Here is a 15,078-nt window from a genome sequence, read left to right as displayed (position 1 = left end):
ACATTTGTGACCTCAAAAAACATAAAAAACAGGAATAAAAGGGAACAAACAGAACCCACATACCACAACCCTCCACACAGTGTCGCGGTCACAGACACCAACCAGATCTTCTACCAGGAGAACAACTCCCCATAAAGCCCCACGATCAAAGAACTCCTCTAACTGTAATAAACAGTAAATGGAAACCCATGGCATTTGAATGCTAAAGCTTTACATGGACTCCAGGGACTGTTCACAGAAGTAATCCCTTGATGGCAACACCTACTTGCAGCTGAGGAGGTCCCCAAACCCATCAACAGAGGCTAGCAACAGGGTGAGCAGGACCACTGCTTGCTTTGTTTTCTCTCTTCCCTACGCACCTCCTCTGGGTTCATCTTGCCACTGCCTCTCTTCCTAACAGAGGTGAACATGCTCTCACCTACCAAAAAGGGAGCAAGAAGTGAAGAAAGGGCGTGCAGGGACACAAAGAATTAAGCCTGTAGGAGGGCAGAACATTTGGAAACACACCCTGCCTCTAGCTGGTGCCAGGACGAGGCTCACCTCACCTTTCCTCACCACAGAACAGAGTCACAGCAGGAGGAACCACTGCTTCATGCCAAGCGAGGACTGCACGATACCAAGTTCCTACAGAGACAATCCAGTTCAACCGAGTACAAAAGCACTTGCGTCAGACACACACAATTGTATGAAAAGGCTCCTGGGTCTGTATCACAATTACAGGACAAAATCAGAGGCAGTTGACCTCTATCTCTTGGTCCTCGGGCTCTCCAAGTGGACTGACAAAATTCATTATTTTTGCACTATGGCATCGAGGGAAGTTCTATATCCACACAATTAATGTTATTTATGTTGTTATATATATAATATATAATATATATAACACATATATATATTATAATGTTATTTATGGTTGGCTACAGTTAAATTATACATGTGATAACGCGAAGATGGCAAGCTTCGATGCTTATACCATCCTTTCCCATGTCTCTGAATCTATCCTCTATACTTACTCTAATCCTGCATTTTCTTTTTTATATAAATTTGACTGATGACCAAATCTACACATTTCACCCAACTTACCGCAAAATTCCTGTAAGATACTTGGATCTACATATACGACCCGACAGACTCAGCATTAACAAGCTTGTGGGATCTACAAGGTGATACATTATGCCTTCTACACAACAACCTGCTGTCAGGGAAACAGTACTAGAAAAATGCATGAGTAATAGCTGTCAAACTACTATTTGTTACAATGCCTGAACATAACCAGATGCCACACTGATGCACACAGAAAACTGAATTTGTCATTTACTTAAAGGTTAGTAATTTCAAGTATTTTAACTACCACAAAAATACTTTAAATTTACATGACATTTCTTGGTCTCTAACCCAATGCAAACCTGACAAATATCAGTTCTGGAATAGGAAGAAAATGATTTCTCACAAGTTTTTTAATAATGTTGAACTAAAACGTAAGAAAGGTTCGGTGAAACCCCACTTTCTTATTTTTAAAACCTCAGAGTCGTACATTTCCCACTGCCAAGTAGCCTCTGGACAAAAGTTTCATAAGCATCAATCAACACCAGAGTTCTTATTCAATGGTCAAAGTAACCACGGAAACAGCTTAATAGCTTTAAAAACCACACACACAAAGCTTTGAGAATGGAAATCAAATCCCAGTTTAGTTGCACCTAGGGATGCAACTGAAAGGCATAATCTGATTAACAAACTATTTTTTTTTCTTAAGATACAAAAAGATACAAGGATGACTGACTAAAGTAATGATTTTGTAGAGCCTAATATCCAAGAGTACTTGAACTTTAAGATTAAACTAATCCTTCTATTGAATAAAGAGGATAACTAAAATGAAAACCTTTACAGTGTACGTGTCAGTATTAAACATAATAAAACACATCTAGTTCTTCATTCAATGTAAGTTCCTTAGAAACCAGAAGAACTCTTAACTACTTTACCAAAATATGCATAAATTGGTGTTTGGTGCAGATGTTGGATTACACACTGTTTTAACATGAAGGAACAGGACCGCAACCTTCAAAACAGGACAAAACAGTACAAGATAAAACAATGGAAATGCAGACTCCTTAAGTCTGAATATTGATAGCGACTGCAGAACCACGTTCCGCAGACTTATCTCAGAATGTATTTCTGACATAGCTGACTTTCTTTTTCTCCCTTAACCTCCCTACTAAACAGAAGATTCTCAACCCACTTTAAAAATGTATCAGATATAAAACTGTGTTATAGCAGAAATACTAAGTTCTGTAGTTTTGCTTAAGATGTTTTTAAAAAAATAAAGAATTATAATGAAGTGTTAACATGCAGGATCCTATTGCCGGAAAAGGCCCCTTGCAAGTACCCCAGGTGAAGCACCCCCACACCACCTCCCCAACAAACAAGAACTTGACTGTAACCATCCAGCCTCAACCAGATTACTCGGGCACCAACTGGAAAGCAAAGCAGCAGTAAATGAACTTTGCCACGTAACAGTTGCAAACTTTGCACTTCTGTAACACATTCAGGGAGGAGATCAGAAGGTGGCAAAATCCTGGCTGGCACTGCTGACTATGGGTAGGAAGACGGGCTGTTAACAGCACTGGTCTAGGGTGACATGTCTACCACGGCCACTGCTGGCTTATGACAACAGTCCTCAGAGATCAACACAAGTGAAGGCAAGAAAGAAATCCGTATTCTCTACAGAAGAGCACGCAGACAGCATTAAACCTGGTGGCCGGCTCAGCCTTCAGCCTGCACACAGACTGCCCTGACGTTTCTACTGGAGCAGAGGAACCGCTGGACTTATCAGCCACTGGTGTATTGCTGTTATTACAAATGGCGAGCATGGCAGAGCAGTGGGAGAGGTCGCTCAGGGAGGCTGCAGAGCCTTCATCTCTGGAGACTCTCCAAAACTGCCTGGACCCAGACCTGGGTAATCGCAGCACTGCAGCTACGGGATGACTCCCACATGCACAGCCACCACCAAAAGCCTTGCGAAGCTCTTTGGAGAACTTACCAGGAAAAGCTGAAAAGGTGAGCTGAAGAGGCGTAACTCCCTTGATATTTCAGAGCAAGCATAAAATAACGTTGAGACAGAATTAATCACGCTGACATGGGGATCACGTAAAAGATTGTAATGACACAACTACTGCTGGATTATTTTGTTATCTGCATTGCATGAGGCTTCTGTTCGCTTCACGCCAAGTACCCCCACGATACTGCTGTGGAAACAGCTGCTGAGTTTTGAAGAACAGCACAAGTAGCAAACTGTAACAATCCACACACACGCAGCACTGTGAAAAGAAAGACTGTCTCTGCAAACAAGAATATCCAACATTCTGAAGTGCTTACACATCATTACTGACAGTCTTATTAAACTTTATTCTGCTTCGTAGGATCTGTGTCATCCTAACAAAACTTAAGAAACAGAGGACAGAAGGAGCCACGTGACTCACTCTCTCTAGTTAGGACAAGGTAACCACTCACTACTACCAACACTGACCGGGAGTTGAAACAAAAATTAATGGTAAGCAGTTAATCAGCTAGACCTCTGAGATAAGAAAACAGGCTTCTGTCATGTAAAATACATGCATTAGGGAAGATAAGCATTTAATCATTTTGCCCTTGAAACTCTGGAGAGACCAGAAAAAGGAAGTAAATAGCCTGTAACAGGAAGAAAAACCATCACAGTCTGAGTAACTGAAGCAGTGAAGTGCACCGACTGAGGAACAAACCAAGTAAAGATTAGAGTAAAGGTCCAAATGGACAATCTTTACCAACCATGCTCATACCTGACATCATTTGCTCACTTTCTGGCTTTTATTTCTGAACTCTGGATTACTTTTTTTCAGTACACAGAATACTAATGTTCTCTTGTTGTTACTTTAAAAAACCCAAACAATCTTTAAAGAAACAGTGATAAATAGCGGTTATTAGGACCACTGTAGTAATGTCAACTAATTTTTATTTATGTATTTCAAGGGCAGGATTCTTTTTTATTATTATTTATTTATATGTACATGGGATATATCACTGGAATTACCTTCTGGGAAAAGACATTCACCACATTAAATACTCACAGCAAAAAAAGGAGTTTAAACTCTTAAACTGTCAACAGCCACAGAAAGCGGGCAAAGCAACACAGAATAATCAAAAACAGCTCCGTATTTGAAGCATGAAACAATGCTTCTTCTGTTGCAAGATATTTTTAGAGTAACAACAAAAAGTCAGACTGAAGCTTGAAAGCATTCCAGTACAAGTTCAATGTTCCAGCTAGTGGATGTGTACTTCAAGCACCACAAAGTCCCTTCGCACTTAAAATTCAAAGCCTAATATTAGAGAGAGTTTGGACAAACAGCCAATTGAATTTGCATATTTAGTTTTATAATGCAAACTTACTTTAGTGATTTCAAGGCTCTCAGTTTGCCAGAAGGCCATCTGAAGCTCTTGATGCCCTCAGCCTAGTTACAAATGTGTTAGTCAAAAATATTTAATGAGACATAACACAAGAAAGGTGTGGTTAAAATACGCATTAAACTGAACAAGTTCACCTGGGAGCTGAACCTTTAATGCTACACGGAAATAACTCCAGAAACACTCAATTTGAAAATAATGATTGAGTAGTGGGTCTTAATAAAAGACAAGGCCTTCTTGCCTAGCAACTTCACTTTTATTTTGAAGTAGCAATCTAGTTGCCATTAACAACAAAAAAATTTTGTCAGTGAATTTTAGCACATTTATGTTTATGATTCAAAGTGCTGTGCTTGTGCTGTGCATCAGGGTTGCTACAGCGACCTACACTAATAGGAAAGGAAGATACAAAAGTAAGAATGGTAGAAATCATATGAGCAATTACAGCTCATGTCTTTGAAAGCCATTTAACTTTTCAAAGAGAACACTAAGATGTCGATTTCTTAATACTATGAGATCATATGTAAAAAAAGCAAGAGATTTCAAATTCACAGATTTCATCCAACTTGTTTAGTATAAAATTAATTAAGTTGATTAAGAGCAAGGCATGCAAACAAGACAAGAGAGTATGCCAATCTATAACAGAACATAATGCAGAAATAAAAGCATCCATTCTAACCTAGCATTCAAAAACTTTATACTCTCATACTTAGGTCAAATACACTTATATAAAGATACTGGAATACAAGAAGGAAAAACAAAGGAAACTAAGCCTCAAAAGAGTATTGTAAAAACAGAGTCTGATCTACAGGAGAACGAAACAAGAGCCAAGAAAGATTTACTAATATGGAACTCTTTCGTAGCCCAAATTAAAAAAAAAAAATATCTGAAGACAATCACTGAAAAGTACAATACATACGAATACATAAGCACTTCAATACCTTTTATTTCATCATCCAGAAATCAAAACCACTGATCTCATTTCTCCAGATTTTCGACCTTTAAAGCACTACAGTATTTTATTCTAAACATTATCTTTTTGCTGACATGACATTTTGACCCTTCTTATTTGAGCACCACATGAATGTCTAACAAGCATTTGAGCTGGAAAACCTTGAAGTCTCAACTAGTTACCACATTAATTTCTACTGGAATCAACAAAGTTTTCATGCATACCCTGTACTACATTTGATGTTAAACTTCTGATGGGATTTAGTGCAGGAAGAACACTGCAAACTAAGCACAATACTTCCATTATTCATGTTCCTTCAGGCCTGATATTGGGTCAACAGAACGACAATGCTCATGCTACTAAAAAGCCATCTGAAATAATTGAGCATGTTCTGTAGAAATTTAATATACAGGATTTTCTTTTCAAGTTGAAATACATTACAAGTATTTTATATTGAGTGGTCTTTTGCTTAGTAAGTAACAAAAAAATGCAGATTCCCAGAATACAAGCAAGTTGCTGGTTTTAGGACAGTTGAAGAAAACAAACATAATTATATACTGAAAAGCAGCTGGCAACATATAAAACCAACAGGAAATACTAATACAAATCTCTCTCTGAAGCTTTTTTTAAGCATTTAAGAACAAGTACCTAAGTAGAACTGCTACTAAAACAATCATAACTAAAATGTGGTTTTTGTTTATATTCTGAAGCTTATTATTATCACCTCATCATGGACACAGACAAGACTTGCAGGTAACTCTGTGTAACTTCAGTTTGAACAACAGTCTTCTGGCTCCGATTTCTTGAATTGTGACACTAAGACATGAAGCATCTGTGTTATACTAAAATAAGAAAGGTCAGCTCCTTCCAAGAGAGGCCAGAGGCAAAGAATTTCCTGGTGGCTACAGAGGTGAATTCAAGAGCCTCAAGGAAAGAAACTGGAAAACATACAATAAACTATGAAAACAACACAGAAGAGAGAGCAGCAAGAAATTTCCAAGGTAGTTAGAAAGAAACACAGGGTAGAAATAAAGACAAAGAGATGAGATTGTATTAAATCTAGAAAATAAAGTCAATTAATAAAACAGAGGTAAAAGGCAAAGAATAAGAAAAGGTGTGCCCTACGAAGAAGTCAAAAGGACTAGTAAGAGGTACACCAACAGACTAGGTCTACAAAGAGACTAGGTCTGCCACTTATTACAAAAACACCTTCTAAGGAATCTCTAAAGGACTTGGAAACCTTCAAAGTTTAAAGAGAGAATACTTATTTGATGATGATAATCTGACAAAAAGGAGAAAATACCAAATTTTTACTTTGAGACTGAATGAAAACCTTGAGAAACAAAGATAATCTGAGAGAGTAATTACTGTGCATTTCCAGCTTGGTGTACCTGAGACAGTATAAATCCACAGATTACTTTCTGGGTCACAAAAATTATTGTTCCTGTTTGCCCTCTTCCAGTTCAGTTCCAAACATTCACAAAACAGATTTGTTACTTTAATGTGAGAGGTGTAGACTGGAGTTTTTTCCCCCTTGACCTTGAGTTCTGTCCTTTACCATGTATGTACATCACTAATGGAAGGATGGGGGACAAGACAAAAGCAACTTACAGATACTTATTCCCATACAACAGAAGTAACTATGTCTGAAGAGGTGTAAAGACAGCTTGCTTCATACTGCAGAAAACCTGAAAAGAAGCTGGATGCCTGGGTCAAAAAATTGGTTTGTTTGAAATTCTGTTCCTTTGGCAAACCATTTGCCAAATACAGTATCAACTCCCTTGTCTTCAAATCTACATTTAGAAGTAAGTTTATGAAGTTTTATTTTGAAAACTTGTTCTGTGCATAAATAACATGCTGTCAACACTGCTCTCTTCATCTTTGTTCACGTCTGCACATACTGATATAAATCATGTACATAATTATGTATGTGCATGTTTAAACACACAAATCTTGCTTCATTTAGATTTTACCTAACTCGACAACAGCCACTGACCTAACCAATACCTCCCAGCCACACCTAAATAAACTCATTTTAATAAAACAATTGTATAAGAAAATTATTATTGCAGCAGCTGCAGGATCTGAGCCCAACTATCTAACACTAGCACACTGCTACTGGAGTAGCTGAAGGTGCTGGTTTTCCATCCAAAAGTGAGATTTCCACATGCCAGTCTTGCACCTGATTAGGGCAGAAGGTGTTTATGTAAAGACCCTCTACCAGTCTTTAGCATAACGCTTCAGTCTCTCTCCCACAAGCATCAACACTAATTCTTGCAACTCTTTTTTGAAAGATAACCCTGAATTTAAAAAGCTATGAAATTGTAATTAACATACTCAGCAACTAGATTTCAAAAGTGTTATGCACATCTTCAGCTCCTACACCTTTATGTCAGGGCAAATGAGAAAATTCTAACATTAAAATCCATGCAAGCTATTAAAAAAAAAAAAAAAAAAAGTCCTAATTTCTTTTGTTCTTTAACCCCTTTTACAGGCTTTTTAATACTACACTTGTGCTTTCTATCTGGGGGGGTGGGGGGGTGGAAATGCCATTCCTGCTTGCACTGGTTCCACCAGGCTAACAGATGTAAAACCAATAAGCTACAGCTAGCGCACAAACAGGAAGGTCTATTCAGTAAAACAGGATTCATCGCACTCAGATCTGCATTACGCAGACTTCCAGGCATTCCTTTTATGCACAAGGAAACCCATGGGACAACAGGGGTTACTTCAGTTTAAGAATAGGCTATTGCTGTTTAGCCTAAACCTCTTCCAAGCTGCCTTCCGTTTGAGTGACACAATCACAAGTGGCCAAGACAGAGCTTTCTGGAGCTGCTGCTCTTCAGCTGCAACTCAACATCTCAGCATCTCTCCCCTGTCTACTGGGATGCAAAGTATGATAAATTTACTCACACACCTTAACAGAAGTTTGCAAGCACATTCATACAGTCAATTCTGAAATGGCTGGGACATTTTAAGATTTTATTACCTTCTCTAGATGTTCAGCACTATTTCTAAACCGGGTATATATTGGAAAAAAGGTCACAGAAGTCTTCCTAATTGGGTTCAGCTTGGCACTATTGAGCTGTACTTTCCCATCTACTTCCTACTACATTCTGAAGCTCTGAAAATCCTGACAACTTTTTCAAAACTTTATCAGCAAAAAAATCAAATCTATGTGTCCACAAAGCTGCGAGAAGCATCTAAATTTACTATTGCATTACTTTCTTAAATGGTAGCTGGAAAGATGGATGTTTCCATGTTAACTGTCTCTCAAGTCAGCTTCCATTGTTAGCACACATTTTCACTCTCTTCATAGTTCTTTAGAGAGTAGTAAATTTTAGGTGCTGTTGTTGTTATTAAGCACCTGAAGGGCCATGAAATGGAACAACTCTACAATTAAAAAAAATTCCATTTCTCATTGTTCGGAATTTAAGGACCAGGGAGGGGAGAAAGCAAAAAACAAGCTCTACAAAGACTGGTGGGTTTTGCCTTGCCTCACGTCTTCTCTAAAAGCTGAGAAATGTCTTACAGCTGAAAGAATTGGAAGGTCCTTTGGAACAGAAGAAAAACTATTAAACTGCACTAAAACTAAACTAAACAACTTTGCAGGAAGTCCTGGATGTAACAAAGCACGGAATGCACACATTTCTTTTCAAACTTTCCACAACATTTTCAAATACAAAGTAAGCCAAAATCTCTGGAATCCACTGTATAAATTAATCACTTCATTTTAAAAACCATTATGTGCACTCCTCCTTACTCTAGCTTTTACCAACCAGGCATTATTCACAGATTTTTTTCCCAGTACTTGGTTTTCGTAACATTCAATTCACACATGAAACTCTAGAGCTTTGCTTAAAAAACAAAACAAAAAACACAAACCAAAAATGAAACCAAAAAAACTCCCACACTCCAACATTTCCCTTGGTGTTCAGAAATACAGCAGCACTGTAATTGTAAAAACAAATGGAGAAAACCCTTTCTTTTGCATACATCAATCCAGACAGACATGATGAGTTCCTAAAATAAAAAAAATGTGTTTTCTGACCTAAAGGAAAAAGGCTTTTCAAGCTCCAGATTTTAATCAAAGCCTGGTCAAAGCTCCGTTCAAAACAGCCTGATTTTCCTTTTGAGCTTAAACCAATTTCCATCTAGTATTTTAAAGAAAAATGTACCAATGAAGGCCTCACCACAGGAATCTTTAGGCCACTATGTTTAAACAGCTCCAGCTGGTAACTTAAAGTCAGCAGTACACACAAAATCAACAGGATGCCTTTTGTCTTGCTCTGCAATCACTTCTATGCATCTTTGATCTAGTGTCAATGTTTTTTCTTTTCAGGATAGCTCTCATCATTCAGTCACTTAGAAAGAAATCGTGGTACAGTGTGAACTTCAGAAGACCACAAGAATTTCCTGAAGAACACATTACCTGCCAGATGAACACAGAACTGCTTTTTGAAACAGAACACTTAAAATACCCTCCCCCCATAGGACTCAGTATAGTTTTAAAAGCTGCAATGCAATATATGTATAACTTGCTCATCAAAGAAAATATGACTGCACTGTTTTAAAGGTTCTGACAAATGTGAACATGGTAGTCTGTATTACATTCTGTACTTATTACATTAAAGGAATATTTGGATTTACTTTTTTTTTTTATTCCGAGAGTAATAAATTTGTGTCGCCAAAATGCAGAAATTCACTCTTACAGATAATTTCGGATCTAACTAATCAGAAAATCAGATGTATCAGTCTACATTAAAAGTTTGAAGCAAAAAATTTAACTGTGATGAAAAAGTGTCACTCAGGTCCATTAGCTTTCTAGTCACTGCAGCATGGCCTTCACAAAGCAAGCAGGTTTAACACTCCACCACCACCACCTGTCCTTCTATAATTATTACTCCTTATCAACAGGCATTGCAGGTCCTTCTCTGCCCTTGAAAATGGCAGAAATCTTAGTTACCCCTTCTCCTGAAAGGCAACACAGGTAAGTAGTGGCCTACTAAATATGTGGTTAATAGTAAAGCAAGCTTTTTTTTTTTTTCTTTTAAATAAAATTTTTTTATGATTAATTTCACCTTCAGAAATCTCTGTAGTTAAAGCAAAGACTAGAACATGATAGAGGTTTGATAACCAACTTAAAAACACTGCACTAGATTTATTTGTCAATACTTTTTTTCTAAATACATGAATAATAAAAATTCTATTGCCCATAACAAATAATTCCCCCCCCCCTATAATCTAATTGTGTAAGTACTTTTAAAAGTATTTCTGTAGTTCCAGGTTCTGAACCTCTGGCCCTGGGCCACGTTGAAGCTGGCAGGACAATACACAGACAGCTCTTGGTATTTCTATGGTAAGAACCAAGAGCAAGCTGCTCTCCTCTGTCCTTCCCAGCAGCGATTCAGGTACAAGTGCACTGGATACACCTTCCACGAGGCTTCACCAGACCTGCAACTCATGGCCTGCACGTAAGCAGCCCGGCCACACCAGGGGAGGAACTATGGCCCACAGACCTCCCTGCCATCAGCACCAGGAATCACGCGATGCCTGTAAGATGGGGCATCACTGCTGCAACAGAACAAATTTAATTGCTGCAAATTTATAATGCACAACTCAACTACATTATAAAATATTTTATTAATATTCATACCTGAGTCTTTCTTGTTCCCTTTTCCACCCTCTCGGCTCTTTTTTAAAACTGCCTTTAACATTTTAAATGTTCCTCCTAAAGGATAACAGAAAGAAACAAAAACAAATGCAGCATTAATAATGTCCATTCACACAAATCTGAACAAAATAAAGATAGGATCAATAGAAATAAAAGTGAGGTAATCAGAAGAAACTTTTTGGTAGTTACATTTATTTTTTTACAACACAGCTTGGTTAAACAAAGTCCTGATGCACAAGGAATGTTTTAATACTTTTACTAAGCAATTAAGAGTTCACTGTCTTACACAGAAAAATAATACAGCATTCTCCACATTCCACATATAATTAAGGTTATAAGGCTAAGCCCCTGTAAAGTACTGTAATACACTTTGGGAAAATAAAACAGAATAAACGTCTAACTTCGGACCAGAGTTTATCAGCATAGCTGGGGGAGCAGGTGACATGCTAGAAACCAGCTGTCAGCTGGAGACTCAAACTGCAGGAGCATCAAACACATGGGTGACAACAGCACATGGTACCACCATGCAGCCAGTCTTTACCCATACGCAACACTCTGCTGACCAACACAAAGAAAGCTAAACAAATTCCCTAAATCACTGCACTGCAATGTACATGGCTATGAGCCCACATACCCATGCCTGTGAGCACACGCACTTCTGCCTTCCTCACCTTCAGTTTAACAATCAACTTCAAGCTGCAGATTTCAGAGGATTACTAACCATAAGAAAAGTGTATCTGGGATGTAAACCTGGAAGACACTTGTTTAAGATAACTGTCTTCAGTTACAAAGCAAGGAAAATAGAATGAAAGGAATTATGAAGAGCACTTCTTTCTCAAAAACCTTTCTAGAGCACCTATAAATTCTGATTTCATTTGTTTTCTCTATTGAAAAATTCCAAAGAGATCTCACCTTAGAATACTTGCAACCCAGGATATGCAACAAGAAGAAAAAAGAAACCTGACTATGCTGTTTTATTTAAGGGATTGCCATAAAACCCACATGAAATCAACAGGAAAAGCAAAATTCTTCCATCCAAAACACATGGGCTCTTCAGACAGTTCACTTTTGTTTTTATGAAATAAAGTAGAAAAAAGAAAAATCAGCACAACAGAGTTCTTAAGCTTCCATGAATACCCTGAAGCACACAGAACTAATACTAATTAGAAAACTGGAAGGTTTCCAGAGTCTGTGTTATATTCGCTGCACAAATCCCTGGCTCAGTTCCACACAGGTACAGCTGTGCACACAAACGGCTGTTTTTCATGTGGCAGGGTAACATCTCTCCAGCAAGCTGTACTGTGAGTTACACTCCTTACTATCACACATCGTAGGACTAGCAGATAGTAAACACAGTATCTTCTGTGCTCTGCATCTTGGGCAGAGTATCTGCCAAGAATTGCACGGGGGGTGTGGGTGTGTGTGTAAGACATGCTGCTAATACTATGTCTGTGCAAACTGCAAGAGTAAAACAAGTTCTGAAGTATTTTCAGGCATTTCCCAAAGAATGTAAACTAAGCAGCCCTCTCCAGTTTCAGCATTAAAACAAAATAATTTAAAAAGCCCGTAAGAACATCCCCAAAATCTGATCAGCTAACTTAAAAATTAAATAAACTAAAAGGAAGCAAATTATTTATGGAACACAAACCACAAACAAAATTCTGAGAATAAGCATCACTATACTATATCAAAATACTGAATGCCAACTGGGAAGAATGAAGCAGGTTTTTTTTTAAAACATACACTCTATGTGCTTATAGCATCAGTGTCTCAGTATCAATCATATTCTACAGGCAAAGGTTATGACGCCAGCTTTCAACACATCTGACCAGCAATGTAGAAAATGCTGGACTGAAAGAACATGGTTAATGACACTCCCTGAACAATGCTTCATTTTTCTGAAAATGAGAAAATATCTCCTAAAGTTAACCACAAGATCATGACAAGGAAAACCTACATGCAACGTGGAGGAAACACTCCCTTCCTTGCTTGTCTGGATAAGCTAGCTAGATACTAAGACAATCCGTAACAGCAAAGGATCTTCTGAGATTAACAGCACTGAAAACTAGAAAAATAAGTTTAAAATGGAACAATCTGAACCAAAATTTAACTGCAGCCCCAATTACTTCCTCTGAAATACCATGTACTACATGTTCCCCAACAGCCACTTATCAGGAGGATGAGAAAGGCAGCCAAGTACTGTGTGTATCTCTACTCTCACTCATCATGTGTGTTCCCTAACCATTTCCCCTTTCTCCTCATGCCTTCTAGCTTTGCAAAGAAGGGAGAAGTGCTCCTCCCTTACACAACAGCTTTCACAAAAAGTAATAAGGAAAAAAGACAAGTCATGTCCTCGGGTACACTGATAGGAAAAAGGAAGAATCAACTCCCTGAGAGACTCAAGACATAGTCAGCTGGCAACAGTGCATCTGATGATAGGAGAAACCTAACCCCTTAAGCTGAACAAAGACCAACACTGCCTTTAAAACAAAGAAAGTCATCATTCCACTCTACCTGGTACCAGGGTGGCCTCCAGAGGCACCTACATCCCACTGTTAGCACCAGAATTCAGATCTGGACCAGGTGAAGGGAATGGAGAAGGCGATGCCAGAGATCAGCAGTCTAGGCACTGCAACTTGAGAGACTGAAAAGGGCTGTTTATTTTTAAAAGCAGGAGACTTGAGGAGACCTAGCTACAGTAGCCCGTTTTATATTTTATGACTGTTACACAAAAGGGAGTGATCTGTCCTACATAGCAACTCTTGATAGAAAAAGCAGTATCAGTCTGCTTCGCAGCAGACAAAATTTAAACACCAAGAGAAAACCTCCTAGTAGTGTGGACAACAAGCTACAGGAAAACTGCTTGCCCATAAGGGAAGAGTGGAATATTTATCTCCAAAACAGACATCTGCAAGGGCAAAAAAACCACCTCCACACAGCTGGTTATGGCTGGAGTAAAACCTGTTAGGCCAAGGATGAACCATCCAGACAAGCCGACATATTTCATTTGCATGACACAGCATCACTGGATGGGGACAAAAACAAAACAAAAACTTTAAGACAAGCCCTAAACCTCCGAAGTTTCTGCTTCAGGCATGAAAAGAGATTGTAAACTTTAAAGCTTACTTTTCTTCCAACTCTATCAGGTGTTTAATAATGGAAATCTTTCAGATGGATCAGATCCGTAAGCTGGATGGTGTACTAAACCACCTTCTGAAAGCCCTTCCCACACCTGTTTTCTGTGGTGTCATATCTCAGCCAAGAGGAATACACAGGCTACAAGAAGGTTCAGAGAAAGCTGCAACTAGTTATCAAATAGCAGTTACAAAATCATACATAAAAAGGAAAAAGATACTTCAAAAAGGGCACAAACTGAGGATTTCAGTAGCTTTCCTGTCTTTTAACAACTGGCATTTCTTACAGAAATTTAATGCATGAGGAAGAATTTATTTAATTTTTTATTAAATACAGTCTGGGTTTTTTGGACTCATGTGAACACTTTCTATTTTTGGAAATCAAATCCTCCTTTGAAAAGTATTAACAAATCAAGAACCTAACAATTCTCTTTGACAGTTTGAAACAGGTATGAAGAGTGACTTTACATTAAATTTATGTATAAAAGCATTATTTGATTTATTAGAGATATTCCAATATTACAGACAGCTACCTTTCCTCTATCTCTATAAAATATTGGTCTTTATTAGGTACGAAAAAAGAGGTATTTAAAAATATTACTATTATAAGAGCACAAGATTAAAATTTGCAGATTAAACAAAAGAGGCTTATGCATACAGAAATCATGTCAAAACTGTGAGGACAAGCATTTAAGAGTTAGGAAATTAGAAATTTAAAAAACTGGACCATGCAATCCAAATTTGTGCTTCTTTTGTGCACAAATTGTGCTTGAAACTTTAATTATGTTAGCACGTCCTGTCCACTCATCTGGTGCAAAGGATGCCCCAAAGCAACTGAAGCCTCCTTTGCCTACAGCATGCCAACCGGGGCCCAGGAAGGCTGCATTCTC

General features: G+C 38.1%; 1 protein-coding gene across 5 annotated transcripts in view; it reads right to left on the bottom strand.

The window, feature by feature from the left end:
• TANC1 (tetratricopeptide repeat, ankyrin repeat and coiled-coil containing 1) overlaps positions 1 to 15,078 on the bottom strand; it is a 95,366-nt gene that overhangs the window by 59,914 nt on the left and 20,374 nt on the right. For 3 of the 5 annotated variants that reach the window (XM_080398667.1, XM_080398669.1, XM_080398668.1), the window contains exon 2: positions 11,037 to 11,111. The exons of the other annotated variants lie outside the window; for them this stretch is intronic. In XM_080398667.1, the coding sequence (XP_080254793.1) occupies positions 11,037 to 11,097 (61 nt within the window). In that variant the 5' untranslated portion in view covers positions 11,098 to 11,111. The remainder of the gene's footprint in view (positions 1 to 11,036; positions 11,112 to 15,078) is intronic. 5 annotated transcript variants of the gene reach the window in all.

The sequence above is a fragment of the Falco punctatus genome (assembly GCF_963210335.1).
Source record: "Falco punctatus genome assembly, chromosome: 8".
NCBI classification, from domain to species: domain Eukaryota; kingdom Metazoa; phylum Chordata; class Aves; order Falconiformes; family Falconidae; genus Falco; species Falco punctatus.
The sequence above is the reverse complement of the archived record's forward strand: the minus strand, read 5'-3'. Positions and strand labels throughout refer to the sequence as shown.